The 16238-nt window shown below is 32.4% G+C and overlaps 1 protein-coding gene across 2 annotated transcripts in view; it reads left to right on the top strand.

Annotated features, from left to right (window-relative positions):
• The window catches only part of LOC149805612 (low-density lipoprotein receptor-related protein 2-like), a 59719-nt gene that overhangs the window by 22211 nt on the left and 21270 nt on the right, over positions 1-16238 (top strand). For both annotated transcript variants that reach the window (XM_089950246.1, XM_089950245.1), the window contains exons 2-6: positions 6060-6290; positions 7072-7237; positions 8333-8481; positions 10498-10657; positions 11400-11506. In XM_089950246.1, coding sequence (XP_089806372.1) covers positions 6060-6290; positions 7072-7237; positions 8333-8481; positions 10498-10657; positions 11400-11506 — 813 coding nt within the window. The remainder of the gene's footprint in view (positions 1-6059; positions 6291-7071; positions 7238-8332; positions 8482-10497; positions 10658-11399; positions 11507-16238) is intronic.

Raw genomic sequence — 16238 nt, 5'->3', positions numbered from 1 at the left:
AATAAACAAAAATTCCTAACCGAGTTTAATATCACAGAAGCCGATTTACCCGATTTAAAGGTCCCAGGATACAACGCGCCAGAACTAAAAAAGTCTCTTAATGATTTTCTCGGCCCATTAACTTATATCCTCAGACACGATAACGGAGATGATGGTAGGCATATTGCCCCGTACAACGTAAATATTGCATCGGTGATAGCAATCAATCTAGTGTGTGATGTTATCGAAGGGAGTTACCAGGTGGATACCAAGCAATCAAATCAGGCTCAACAGGGGTATATCCTTTATTCATTTTCACCAACAGCCCCTCCGGGATTTTTAATTGTTGAGAGTCCAATTAATCCGGTCTATATGAGATGCCATAATCGGTTTTTAACGAGAATTAATTTTAGACTTACCGATCAGTTAAATAACCTAATTGATCTACAAGAGGAGGAGTTAGTGATCACTCTCTTTGTAAGATCATAGCAGCAGAGGGGGCGATGACATCGACGCGGTCGTCGCGTTTGCTTACCGGACGCTGACGACGCTGGGGATCAGCGCGCAGAAGGTATTAATTAAACCAAATGACGTTTGGACGATCCCCCCGACGACGACGTCGTTTTTTTTTTTACCAGGCGCTGACGACACCGGATCCGCTGAGTGCAGAAAGTATTAATTAAGCCAAATGACGATTGGACAAAATGTCGGATTCGCCCCCTCTGCTGCTCTGTGCAAATTTAAATTAGTTTGGTTGGTATATCCGTGTTAAATGCAATATTTCGGTTAATAGTTAAACATTTTTACACGTACAGTTGCTAATAAATCCATGTTTTCTACCTGATGGTACAAATAGACATATTTTGATAATATCCGTTAACAAATTAAATTACCAGTATTTTGAATTACAATGCTACACGTGCTATACCTTATCACTGTTAAGAATGTATACTATATTAGAGGAGAGAATCGTTTTGCAACGTACTAATTAGTAGCATCCCCAAGTTGTTCACATCACTTGCTAGAAATATCGCTTAGAGTACATTGCAAACTGTGCTTGAATACTCTTCCGACACAGTTCACTTCATAAAATTACCAAAAGGCACTGGAAAGTTAATCTATAGTTTGCACAAAACACAGATCCAAAACTCGACGTCATGGCTTAGTATACTACGCAGATCCAAATCTCCACGCTATGGTTTAGTATACGACGCAGATCCAAAACTCCACGGTATGGCTTAGTATACAACGTAGATCCAAAACTCCACGTTATGGCTTAGTATACGACGCAGATCCAAACCCCACGGTATGGCTTAGTGTACGAAGCAGATCCAAAACCCCACGGTATGGCTCAGTATACGACACAGATCCAAAACTCCACGTTATGGCTTAGTATACGACGCAGCTAATTGTGAACAAACACTTTCTAAAGACACTATTTAACATCCATCTCAAATCGTTCATGGGTTGGTAAGGATTAATAACAATGTTGCTAAATTGTTATACATTACAGTAGCTTTTATTAAATGATATGCTGTTACCTTGCATGAAACAATGACCAACCGTAATGAGTACTCTCCTTCTACATTGTAAATGAGTGACTTCGGATTTGTAATAGATGCACCCAGTGTGAATTGTGCTGAGCAAAATTAAAACAATATTGGAAGCGAACTTATTGCGATAATGAAAGAACTTAACTATTTTGATACAAAATATTGAATATTGTGAACAATAGAATGTAACACAATTTGCAAATGATATACCAATTTGGCATACACACCTGTCTATATTTATATTACCAGTAGGAATCTGCCGTGAATGGCAGGTAAGCATATCTAATATAGAACAATATACATACATTCTGAGAGCGATAAATGTACCTTCAAGCAATGATATTGATATTTAACGAACAAAACGAGGTGTCATATAGGATAATATTGCATATATTCCATAGCAACAAAAGCCATATAAATTCAAGGATGGTATGAGGAGAGAGTTTAATAACAACATAATCAACTATATAACGCATCCGGTACTTTTCTAACATATTCAGAAGGTGAAAGGTTTAAGAATGTTAAGTGGAAAGAATTTGATCGCTAGCGTATATCACCCTGAGAAATTAATTGACGAACAACTGATTGCGTTGTTTTGTGATTCGGTTTGAAACTTAATAATTCGAGGGAAGTGGTAACACAGTGACAGATAAAATAATTCTTAATGATCGGATAGGAAAGTAATGAATTAGCAATAATTGTGAGCTTAAATAATTTGCTAACATCTATCTATGTACCTATGTATCAATATATGTTGTATATATATCTGCTTTAGGTCGTTATACGAATCCCGAAATATACACTTACAGCTTTACATCCTGAATTCCCTGTTAATGTACTTTCTTAGTTCTGCAAATCCGAATTACAAGAGCTATGCCACTGATTACAAAGATTGAATTCCCATTTCCAATTTTTTGCACTGTAATTGCGATTAAATTCCAAGCGCAATAACATCCACCTTACTGCACTCAGAATGAAATGAACATTATAAACCATTGTAATGAACATTATGATTCCAAACAGTCAATGGCAGAACAGTAACACGCATGCAGATGAATCAGGATAATACTCCCTCATTGCACGAAGAAGATTTTACTTCATGTAGAATTGACACAGATAAATCAAGTCCAAAATCACTTTCAATTGAATCTACAAATAATAAAAAAATATATCAATTCATGTCTAATCGAAAAGTTGTTGCAAGGAGCATTCATACCCAATATGACTCTACATTTCAAGTTTAGTTAGACCAAAAACGAGAATTTCTTTCAAAAGTGATGTTAACGTTTGTGACTGAGTTCAAATTTTGCTTGGCGGAATTATATTCGTTTTAATATTGTTCTTGTTTACTGATCACTCGAAGCGTGTGGATTAATTTTAAATACAACATCAATTCAGTCGCTTTCTTTCATGCAATGTATTTTATTTATATAATTAAGCCATCGCTAGAATAAGAAAATGAGCGTATATAGTAATTGCATACGAAATAGTTTTCTCGGATGGATATAAAGTATTCCTAATGTCGTACATTATATCCATCCGAAAATAACTAGTGAATTTATTCACATACGAATGCAATAAATTATGTATATATATATATATATATATATATATATATATATATATATATATATATATATATATATATATATATATATATATATATAATACGACTCTATGGTCTTAAAGTAAATACCAGAAAAGAGCACGCAAAAACAAAAAATAATTCTTCTCCTTACAGTACAAAATGAAGGGTTAAAATGAATTGACAGTTTTGTATATTAAATAACAAAAAACTACCTTAAATGTTATCTCAAACTATCAAAATGTATGATTCCATTTTAATTTCGGAGATATTGCGTTGAATGCGTTTATGTGGTAGCTGAATGGCTTGTGATGACTTGTTAACAATAATATAATTAAATAATGGTGATGTCTGAGTCTGCTATAATTTCAAATTAATGTTGCAGACCAATACTATTAGTAATAAGCAATTTATATTTTCATTGAATAATAATTTGACTAAATAAATCCACCCAAATATAACACTGAATGCAGCAATATGATCATTTATGCGCCCATATGTTACGAAAATAATTAGTTATTTATTTTAAGGATGATAACATATATTAAAAACTAAGTTACAAAAATGTAGCCTGGATGATGGTTAGCCTTTTTTATAAAACGTTGAAAATCTGCAATACGTTTAGGACTTTTCAAATGAAAATTTAAAGTCTAAGATCCAGACCTTAATACAAATGCTTAGATTAAAAGGCAATGATCATGTTATCAATGCACACTTGATAGAGGTACATTTGGTATGGATTATGCTGCTTAGAACACAATATCTTTAATCAGGTACAAATTTGCACATTAAACTTAATTGTGTGCAAGGTCAAGGTCACGTATTAAGACCATGACCATTAACATAAGACACCAATTAAAAAAATTTAAATATACACACCGCATATGTTAATGTGTGTTTCATGATCTGTTCTTAGTAATTATATCAGACTTTCATGCCAACATAATTGTATTCGTTCTATTCATCAAAATGAGCAACTTATTTTGGTGATTTCATGCATGAGGTCCTACTGATCAAATGTACTTATATTCAAATGTGTCAGGAATACTTACGGATATGTCTTTGAATAAGTATCATGATACACGGTGTAATATTATGTTATACAATGACCGTATGGCACAGTCATTTTTTAATTGCATTATATGCATTTTCACTTTGATACATCATTCTTTGTTATGTTGTATATTTATACTAGCCGATGTTTTATTAATAATTATCAAGTATCCACCATGACTAATTACCATTCAATATTTGGTATATAAAATATCCAACCAACATTTAAAATCAAGAATCGATTGAATATATGTTAATTATGTCATTAAGTCTTGTTCGGTGGTAATAATGTAAGTTATTCACCTTCTCTTCAAAGGCATGATAGTGATGTCACATTAAACCAATGTTCGTAAACATGTATTTTTTTTTATATACGATCCAAGATCTGTCAAACATTCACGCAAGTCTTGATTGTAAATCTGTATTTGTGTTTGTTCCTAATGTTTTTGTCTTTTAGTGGTGATTTTGTTTACATTTTGCTTATTGATACATATTAGTAATTTACGGCAAGGGAGCAGGACAGACATATTGACATCTGATTCATTAACCTTTGAACATGTCACTATATTTTATTTTAAGACCCAAACTGTGTGTGGAAAAGTATATTTGCCATCCTGATTAGGATAAATGTCCACATTAACACCTCAAATCTATGTCTCTGTCAATATAATCAAAAATGTAATCACTTACCAACCATTAGTTGAACCTAAACGTTTGCTGATAGTTTAGATACACGATGGAACAACATCCGATGTTGTCTATTTGAGTGCTCCAATTTTTATGATATACAATAGCTATTCTGTGCAGAATGGTACGGATCGTAATCTAGCTACATCGATTATGTGTTTGATATAATTGGCGCCTTAGTATGGAAACTGATCCAGAGTTGACACATGTTTAGTTTATTTTAATTGCGCAATAGGTCTTTTGATATTTTAAATTTCACCTGTAACATTTACTTTCAATAGTCATCTACTGAGCGGATTTAGTTAAGCTCAATTTGATGGTTATATTATGGTGTAACATTTAAGTAGTATTGGTCAATGATACACCTAGGTAGTTAGAGTTTGTATATATATATAATCTAATAAAAATCAATCAATACATCAATTAATGTATCGATCAATATGTCCATATATTCAACGGTTCAACTCTCATTTTTACAGCACCTTGTCTACCTTTAAGGTGGTTGATTGAAGTATTTGGCATTGCACTTCCCGAACAATGAAATCATATATCTCTTCTAGTCTTAGAATTTAATTTAATAATGATAAGATGTATTAATAGCTGGCAACACTAGAGACTATACGGAGTAAATTTAGTCTTCAAGCAGCATAACTGTCAGTTTACAAGCTAAACATAAAGTGCATAGTGCAATCTGTGACAGCTATCCCATGATGTGTGTTGTGTTCCTCTCTACAAAGCTTTATGACAGTCCGTTTAATGTTGTAGCGAGTGGAGATATGCAAATGGTTCTTTATCAGACGCGTATATTGTGATGTCACATAGTGTAGGTTATCATGATTATGCGAGAAAGAGATTCGTATTAAACTACACCTAAAAAGGTTCCTCCATACATCTTATCCAAATAAGGTAAAAAATCAAAACATGATATTTATTTAATTATTTTTCTCTTCGTTTAATGTGCGAAATTACGAGTTTTCTCTGGTTTAGTCTGAAACTGATTATTTCATCATCTATGAGAGCAAAAAAATATACATTCATTTTTTTTTTTTTTTTTTTATTTTGAAAACTTTGTTTAGTTTATGTCAAAACAACGGAAACAAAAATGGATGCTGCTCATTTCCTATTCCTAGTTGTAATTCTTGTATAATAGTACTAGGAAATACAAAAGTGCTAATTGTTTATATATCCTTTTTGTCAACCAGACTCATTGCCTCATGACTTTCTCCTGATTGTGGACAGAATGTCGGGGACAATCTATCATACAGACATCAGTAACAACAGCTATGTGACTGTTCCACTTTATGATGTGATTGACACCAATGACATCGACTACGACCCTACTGCTGATGTTATATACGCCTGCAATACGTCTCACATACTATCAATATCAAGTACTGGGGACAAGCAAACGACCGTACGAGCCTTCGGTGAATGTGGGTTTCCGCTAATTTTCATCTACACTATATACATTTTTGAAGAATCCATTGTATTGCAAGTTACAATTTAATTGCAAGTTACAATTTAAGTACATTGTATATATAGCTGTATAGTTCTTTTTTTCTTTCGTAGAGCAAAGGTATTCGCAAGTAAAGAAAAAATCAATGATTCTCGGATATATTTATGCAAAATCAGTGTTATAACACGGTGAATATAACAGATAAGAACACTAATATTAATGTCACGATAGGTTGTATTGTTTATTAAATGCACTATCAGTTCAGTGCGTGCATCAATCGTCCATCAATGTAAATCAAGTCAATTTTGTATCAATAAATACTTCAGAGTTGCAAATATAGACGTAATTCAGTATGTCATCCTAATATTTTATAGTAGAATTTTCGCGGAACGCATCACCATATTCAGTTGTTATGTATATTTGTAATGAAAACTAATTAAACAGCAAGCACCTGCATTGTTTTGATACGAAACTTTACTGGATAATTTAAAACAAAAATTAAGAAACTAATCGATACTTTATATTTAAATGTAATACATGATCCGCTACAAAGTTAGTTGCCTTTTTGCCCCATATACACAAAACACAGTTTTTCCATTGATTCTCTAATCAGAACAGTTTGGCATCCACATATCCAGTGCAATTAAAGGATCTAACATACGAAAACACAAATAAATCCCAACGAAGCACTTAATCTTTGAAGCAGCTAAATATAAAAGGAAGTACTACTCTTTGAAGTAATTATGGTTCTTTTCTAGATGCAGACATCGTTGGAATTGCAGTAGACTCAACATCTAGACTCCTGTTTTACGCAGACAGAGGAAATGCCGTCATTGGTGTCATCAGTCTTGACAATAAGTCTCATAAAACAGTTATTAGAAATGTGGAGGATCCAAGGGACATCGTAGTAGATCCAATAAACGGGTATTTGTTGTCTTCCGAAAAATAGTACACACTGAATTGTGGTAATGATGTCTTTCTTGTTTAACCAATACGAAACCCAAATACGTGTGCGTACATTTTTTATTAATCCATTAGAAGGTGGCGGTATTTCTCATAAATATACACTTACACTGGCACATTTATATTAAATCAGATAGTGATATTGCTGACAAACTATGAGAAACGAGGTTGGCATGAATACCATCATTTGAATTTTATTTTCAAAAAGTACATACAAAGATAACAGCAAGTGTCGGCTGCGAGAAAGGGAGGTATCATAGTATAATAGAAGTCAATAGGGGTGGGACATAATCGGATCATTCTGATCCAAGCCAACGTGATATATAAATACGACGAGTACGAATAAACAAATGCATACAATACAATTACAATAGACCGGTCTGAAGCAAAACCAAGCAAATAGCTCTTTGCTGAATAAAATGTAATATCACTTCATTTAAGCAAAATAAAACTAACCTATAATCAAACACTTTTCTCCAGACTTGCAAACAGTACTTAATTAAAGACATATACATTTCATTTGGCTTAAAAACAGTTACCTGGCAGACATTGATGCTCTTCTTAAAATGGACGAAAAGAAAAAACAACTTAACTTTCCTATCCAAATATTCTTTTTCATAATTCATTGCGTATCACTACCACCTCGGTATGAATGTTTCAGTTTTCCTTAAAATAGTAAACACACATTTTGAAGCGGCTGCACTAAACGTTTAAGCAACAAATAAGTAATGCACTCCCAAATTGTCTAGAAATTTCTGCTTTTGTCCGATAATGCTGCATTATTGCAACATAACGATGTGTACACCATGGTTAAGGTTGAAGAGCAAAATACGGCCGGCTTCCCAGGGAATGTGCATCGTTTCCTGGTTGTGTTACAGCTGGGAGATGAGACGTGTCTGCTGCTGAGTGTATGCTGCTTTTAATGTCAAAGACTTGTTACATCTGTTTTAGCTCTTGATATTCATATCAATACAATGTTCCGTAGGAAATAAAGATCCCTTAATACTATGCGTGGTTTATTGATACTAATACGATACCAATTTATGTTTATTACAGCTCTATATATTGGAGTGAAAAGGGAGTGCTTGAACTAATATTGGAGATGTCCAACTATGATGGTACAAATCGGAAGCAGTTGGGGCAGAATCGAGCAAAAAGGCTTGGCCTCGATGAACCAGCAACAGTCTTGGATTTGGATTTTTACGGTGTGTTGTTTTCATTATTGGCCATCAATATGTTTATACTGCATTCTATATGATCTGCTTTGTCATGATTTTATTGATTTATACACTGAATACTCAGATAAGTATCGTTTCATTCAATCGTCCAAAGATTATATACTAATTATGAAAGGATTCATATATTGACAAGCATGATCTGCTGCTACATTTGCACTTTGACAAGAATCCGTTGAAAAACAAACAATAATTTTACGTAACTGATATCAGCCATATAAACATATGTTCGTCAACTTTTGTATTTTATAATGACAATAACAAAGTTCCCCTGTTTCTTACAACACTATAAATATCATTGTGATCTTTATCAATTTGTGAAAAACATTCATGTACATCTTGTAAGTGTTATAGTAGACATATGGTCTAGGGCGTTGCCACAGAACATTTAATTAAATCATACGTGAACCTATCCATGTAATTGCCTTGAGAAATTGTGGAGAGTATATATATTGTTAATTCTTTATTGTACGATTCAATACTAATGTAGTTTTAACAAATGATGTTAATCCCTCTGTGCTGATAATAATGTAGATCCAGAATAACGACTGACTGTTTAATCATCACCAGTACATGTTGTTATTTGATTTTAATTATGATATAATCTGCGCTTTCATTGTGAGATCAAATCAAGACAGTTCAATATGTTTTAGTAGCATTGTTTGGCTGATATAGTTTAAAATATCGATGAATTTATCCTTAGTTGTAGAATAATCTTTGAAGGAATGAAAATTCAACAAGTTAAGTGAATAATTACCAGCTGGATTTAAGTGAAGTAAGATTGTTTCTATCGGAAACAGTGGTTACAGAACTAATACGTGACCAATTATCCTTTACAAATAATATTAGAATATGAAATCCAAGAAATTAGTTACTATGGTTATATGTTACTGAAAATGATGTGACCATGTTACATTTGGCATGCGTTCAGAAAAACGAAATGTCGTTTGGCTGACAAATTACTACATTTTCGATACCAGTTTTCCTTTACAAATAAAATAAGAAGATGAAATGCAAAGAAATGGTTACTATGGATACATATTACTGAAAATGATGAAGATCATGTTACATTTGGCATGCGTTAGGAAAAACGAAATGAACTGCTCTCTTAGTATAACCTTGTTATGACGAAATTCATATTCTGAATTGCAAAAGCGTGTAGCTGTATTGTTACGACTCCATTGATTGAAAATAAATAACAGGTAAGAGGCGATACTGACAGATTGTGTATATCTGATAAATATAATGTATCCCTGCATGACAAGTAAAATAATTAAACACTTATTTACAATGTGATGACTTAACTCGTTAGGTACTAAATGTTATACCTATTTCAAAAATTTTGAATAATCCGAATGAGTTCCAATGACATTCAATTTGATGACCTGAATTTTAGTGATGTATAGACAATATGATCACTATGATAAAACTCCAATATATCTTCACATCAATACACAGTAATTCCGCGATGGATATTAATCCAATTAACATGTAATGTATCGAGCACTGTAATTCGAACGAATGATTCAATTATATAAATATAACTGTCAGGTCTGGTGCTAATTATAAGAAAGATTTTTTTCTCCGTTATAGATCTCTTACATCAATTATTAAAGATGGAGGCCATTTAGAAATCAATAAAAACAGGGCTATGTAGGTTACACTAGAAGTCATGCCCTAGTCCAATAACGTCATGTACTAATATTAAGACTTAAACTTGGAGCGTTATGAATTCATATTCATATTTAATGTAGAAGCTAGAAACAAAGGATATTCGGATTACAAATGACATTAACTAAATACCCCTTATGGCTTACAAAAATTAATATTATGAATAAAATACACATAATACAAATATGTTTAACATTACCCTTTATTAAAGCATATACAAACACAAGCTTCTCTTGTCAAAACTAATAGAGAACACTAGTTAAACAGGTAGATGTCGCAGGATGAATGAATGTAAATGCTTAATAATTATTGCAGATGGAGACTTGTACTTGTGTGAAAGTGAAGATGATAAAACAACAATACGTCGATTGAATGCGAGCGCTGCTAACGATCAGCTTATTTACGAGAATGAAGAGGAAGAATATTCCTGCAGTATTACTGTGGACCAATCCTACGTCTACTTTGCATTTGGCAGGTATTCATTATTCAGATACAACTGATCTCTATATATTTCATATCAAAATATTCATTTTCTGCAATAATCAACTTCTTACAGTACGTAATGCCAATAAAACAATCATTTAAATAACACGTTTGATTTTACTTTATATTTGAGCAACACAATCAATTCATTCTTCGATACATTTTTACTAATGCATCATACGCAGAAATACTACAGAACTGTACAAATACAAGTCATTTAATTTTCAAAGTCTTAGCGAGAAAATTATCCAATTATTTTCCATTGAATACTGTTTGATTATCAAATATGATCAGTCATAGCTGTCAGCTCAATCTAATATAAACTTCTAATTAACAGCGGTAGTATCCCAAAGTAGTCAGGATATAGTCTGTATCATTTTGTCTCTGATTTTAATATATATACTGTTTGAGGGCATGTAAAACGTAACCTTACTTAGACTTGTTGTCTGTTTAATCTTTGGTCCACATACACCAAACAACAGTAAAGGAGTAACAACATATGACCGTCTTGCAAATGGATACTACCTTCAAAGCTTCTGAATGTAACATAACATCTTGATGTACAGACTGACATAGGAATGGCTGGACGACGGAAAGACTCGCTATGTCATAATATCACATTCGAAAGCATGGACATAATTAAATCACTAGCATCATTATTCGTGCCTGTAGTCGTCGTTATCAAGAACGTTATGCATGTTTGAATTTTGAATGTAATATCTTTATCTTATTAGCAATGTAAAGAGAATCGGAAAGGATGGAACTGGAGAGACCGTTATTCCTTCTGTTGATGAAGACACATATCCAGCATACATTCATGTGCACACTAATAGAAGTCGAGGTATACAAAAAGTTCTATCATATGTATGCACAATAAGTAACCGAGATCATATTACGTACATGAAATTCATCTTTGAGTTTGATTTTCATTATTTTTTGAAGAACCATACCGCACAATTTGTGTATATGCCACTTTTCCATGATAACGATCTGTACCAGGAGACCAAACTTTATGTCACTCGTAGATATCAAGTAACATGCAGGACAACGACGAGCTAAGGAAGAGCTTTTTATATAGTTTCGCTACATCGTATCATGTGATGAATTGTGTAGAGCTTTTGATGATTCACGCGTCGAACCTCAAAACCCCATGCTTTACTTACATAATGAGAATACATTTGCTGCTAAAAACAACCGAAATTTGTATTATGTATCTAATACCGCAGGCTATATTTGGATATATGTGTTAAGATTAACAACCTACGCTAAATGTTGTAACATATAATGGAAATACAATGTGGATTAGAAAAGGAATATGTTTTCTTTTGATCAATATATATATATATATATATATATATATATATATATATATATATATATATATATATATATATATATATATATATATATATATATATATATATATATATATATATATATATATATATATATATATATATATATATATATATTACATGACTGCACCTTCATTAATCCGCGTGAATGTAGCCTCTAAAGAAACCTCGATGGCTACATATCGGCATGAGTAGTTTCAAAAACGATTGTTTTTAGACATTGTTGATCTCATGCTTATATGGTTCTTAACATAACATATCAAAAACCGGCAGTTTTGAACAATTTAACAAATATATTGTTTCACTAGAATACAAAAATGAACATGTTAAAGAACTTAAGTAATACGAATCAAATCACAAATTGTCCAACTGTATTAATCACAAGTCCAAGTGTGTAAAGTTCCAAAATAGTTTCAGTGATATTCCAATTATGTTCAAACATTGAATATATTTACCTGTCTGTATGAATATGCTGATATGCCGGAGACATGTGATTATGTACTAATAGTTGTTTAGTATATCATAATCATATAATTCAGAAATGTTCTTTTCTGAAATAGCTATAACTAAACCTGTTCTGGTCCAATAGTATTACATAGGAACACATTGCATTTCATGTGAATAATACTTTGAATAAACAATTACGCTCAAATTAAATACTACATACAACACCATTAATGTTTCGGATTCAGATGTAAACTACAAGAATCGGCAATTTATAAAATATACAGCATTATCGAAAAAGCTCAGAAACAAACATAGAACCGTGATAAGGGTTCCAAGTTCATCTCTATACAATTCTAACCAGGTGCAAGACAAGGTCTATTACTAAAATAATAATTAAGGATATCGCAAACATCAGGTCCGACACGTTCTTGATGGGAGGAATTCCAATGTCGAACCCAATAGACATGTTCACCTATATTGATAATGATCCTAATATTTCATCCTTAAATACATATTATTATGTAGTGTATATTTACTGGTCAAGTACACAATGAACTTGAGTTTGGTCAAGGGCAAGCCCAACATACAATTATACTTAGAATGTAAAATTAAATAGTTATAACACTTCCTGCTACAAAAGCAAAGATGCATACACTAAATATTCAATTTATCTGTTATTCCAATATATTTGTGATTAAAAGGTACATCCAACTAAGTCTTATGAATGACACAAAATGCACATAAAGGAATAGAATACTTATATAAACGTGAAGGTGCATGTGTAATTAGATTATCATTTCCTTTGAATTGCCTATACATATTGTAATCCTACAACATCAAAACCCACCTTTATAATGTCTTAGTTTTGTTTTATTGTCTTGCCAGTGAGTTGAAAGGGTAACGAACACTGAATGCAATAATTATAGGCCTGAACTAATATACACATCAAATGTTGCAAAGTCAATTTCAAAACCAAGCATTCCGTCTCGATTGTGGAAAAGTCTTTATGATGCTTATTTAACTTTATTACGAATACTACACTGGATGATCGCCACTAGTATGAATCAATACCTTTTGTATATCAATGCAATTTCGTCTCTTTACTTATCAAGTAGGTCAGTCACTTTTACTTGGATCTGTGAATGTTTTCGCCAACAAATACTAAATGTCTTTTTTCATGCATTCCTGTTTGAGAAGTTTCATACGGTTTAGACATGTTTTCACAGGAATCTGGAATAGAGAATGTCCACGTCATGGTAGATTTTACATGTTCATATAAGAACGTCAGTTCTCATTTGCACTAAATATAGTTTCTCATTGCCGCAGACATGAATGCATCTGGTCCAGATTATTTCATATTTTTGACTTCAGAAGATTGTTTGCACCATCATCACTGCAGTCAATGTGCATTCAATCGTTTAAATCCTAGCATTTTGACTATATGATCAACACGGATATAACAATATCAAACACCTTCTACATATTAACATACCAGGCTTACTAATGATTTAATGTAAGTTACTTTTCTACTAACTCTTTATTGATCATAATTAAGCGCCTGAATAAAATTTTGAGATATTGATAAGAGAACAAGAACACTATCTACAATAAAAAATCTCATAACGCTTGCATGTCAGCCATTGCTTAATCTAATATTTTAAATTAATATTTTGCAGACCAACCATATATATATATATATATATATATATATATATATATATATATATATATATATATATATATATATATATATATATATATATACATATATATATATGATTATTATATTATCTTTTTACATACAGAACATTTTGACAAGATTTGCAAAATTAAAAATATCACATGTACTTCTCCGCTGATCTGAAAATTGATTGATATTCTTACGGATCCTTACCTGACTGGTCAAACGAATTTCACGGGTGAGGTTGACTAAGAATGTCCTGTCTAGACGATGCAGGAACAACTATTGTATAGCTCACTAACCACGTCTCACCAACGTGTAAATAAGGTGGTTTCCACATATGCTTGAAAGGCCAACATTTTTAGCTAAATAACAAGCATATACATATGCAAGAAACATATGTTATGATCTTGTTCCTGATTGACAATGAATGATTGTAGTTTCTCACCTTGTTTATGGTAAAGATCATCATTGTGATTAATACCTTTACACAGGTACATTCCAGTAGCAAACGTGACCTCATCAAAAGCCTGAACAATAACTATGTCAGCTGAATTAGTAATGTCGTGATCAACTTCATTCTCATCTGCTATTTTTGCCATTGCTGTAGTAGTGCACATGCTCCGTATAAATCAGGAATTACATGTTCATCACGATCAACGTACAATTCCAAACAGTTTGGCAGTTACAAGTTCATCAACTTATATCCACCTAGTTCAACGCCTATTAATACACGATAATTATACACAGGATGTGTCAAAACGTCACGTTTCCTACTGCCATAGGTCAGGAGATAAAGTCTGGTGGCAAATGTACACAATGGATAACAGCATAACAACCTCCCTGAATACAAATGCAAAGCACATAATAATAAAAGACTCGAAACTCGCATGTCTCTTAAAAATGTTGTTTAGATAAGATTGGGAGAATAAATTAAATAAGTGGTATATAATATTTCAACAAGAATAGTTAATAATTCGCCTTAGGTTAATTGGACTGATTTCTTTTGATTGTGATCAATATCCTTAGACAGGTACATTCCAGAAGCAAACATGACCTCATCAAAAGCCTGAGCAATAACTATGTCAGCTGAATTAGTAATGTCGTGATCAATTTCATTCTCCTCTGCTAGTTTTGCCATTGCTCTAGTAGTGCACACGCTGCGTATAAACCAGGAATTACATTTTCAATACGATCAACTTTCCACTCCAATTAGTTTGGCAGTTACAAGTTGATTAACTTATATCCAGCTAGTTCAACTGAGACTAATAAGCGATAATGATACCCTCGATGTGTCAAAACCTCATTTTTCCGACTGTCATAAGTTAGAAGACTAAGTATAATGGCAAATGTACACAACTGATAGTAACATAACAACGTCCATGAATAAAACTCCATTCTTTAGTAAAATAGTTCTGAGAAAAAAGGCAGAGCACATGATAATAAAAGACTCAAAACTCCCATGTCCCTTACAAATGTTGTTTGGATAAGATTGGCAGAATAAACAAAATAAGTGGTATATAATATTTTAGAAACAATAGTTAATAATTCGCCTAATTAGACTGTTTTTTTACCCAATACACGTTTTGCTTTCAATACATGACCGTGATTATTTTGATTATCGTTCAATCTTTACTAATTAGAAATAACTTGTCATTTCTTCTTTCAATATATACAGGTAGGAAGGGATAATGATTTCAGATTTAGCCCTTATGTCTGTACCACATTGTGACTAAGAAATGTTTGTTTGCGACCAAAAGGCGATACGAATTACAGACCAAAATAAACTTTGTAAATCCAGGACTACTCTTCAGCTGTACGTGCGGCCTCTTCGAAGTTTTGTTTTAGTTCTGATCCTGTTAGTGTTTGATATTACAATGGGTGAATTCTTGAACACTTCAACTAATATGAGTTATCTAAGGATATCATCATCTTTATCAATATTGTATTTGTTAGAGCTTCACCTATTAAATATATTTGTGGTTTTCACCTCTTCATTTTATTGTCTACAATTCATAATACTTTGTCGATTTGCTTCAGGTCCTACCTCATACAAGTTTAATATGCATTTTTGAACCACTGCATAAACA

Source organism: Sinohyriopsis cumingii, chromosome 2 (assembly GCF_028554795.1).
Source record: "Sinohyriopsis cumingii isolate HCF-2022 chromosome 2, ASM2855479v2, whole genome shotgun sequence".
Taxonomy (NCBI): Eukaryota; Metazoa; Mollusca; class Bivalvia; order Unionida; family Unionidae; genus Sinohyriopsis; species Sinohyriopsis cumingii.
Note: the sequence above shows the minus strand (reverse complement) of the source record. Positions and strands in the feature narration are given on the sequence as shown.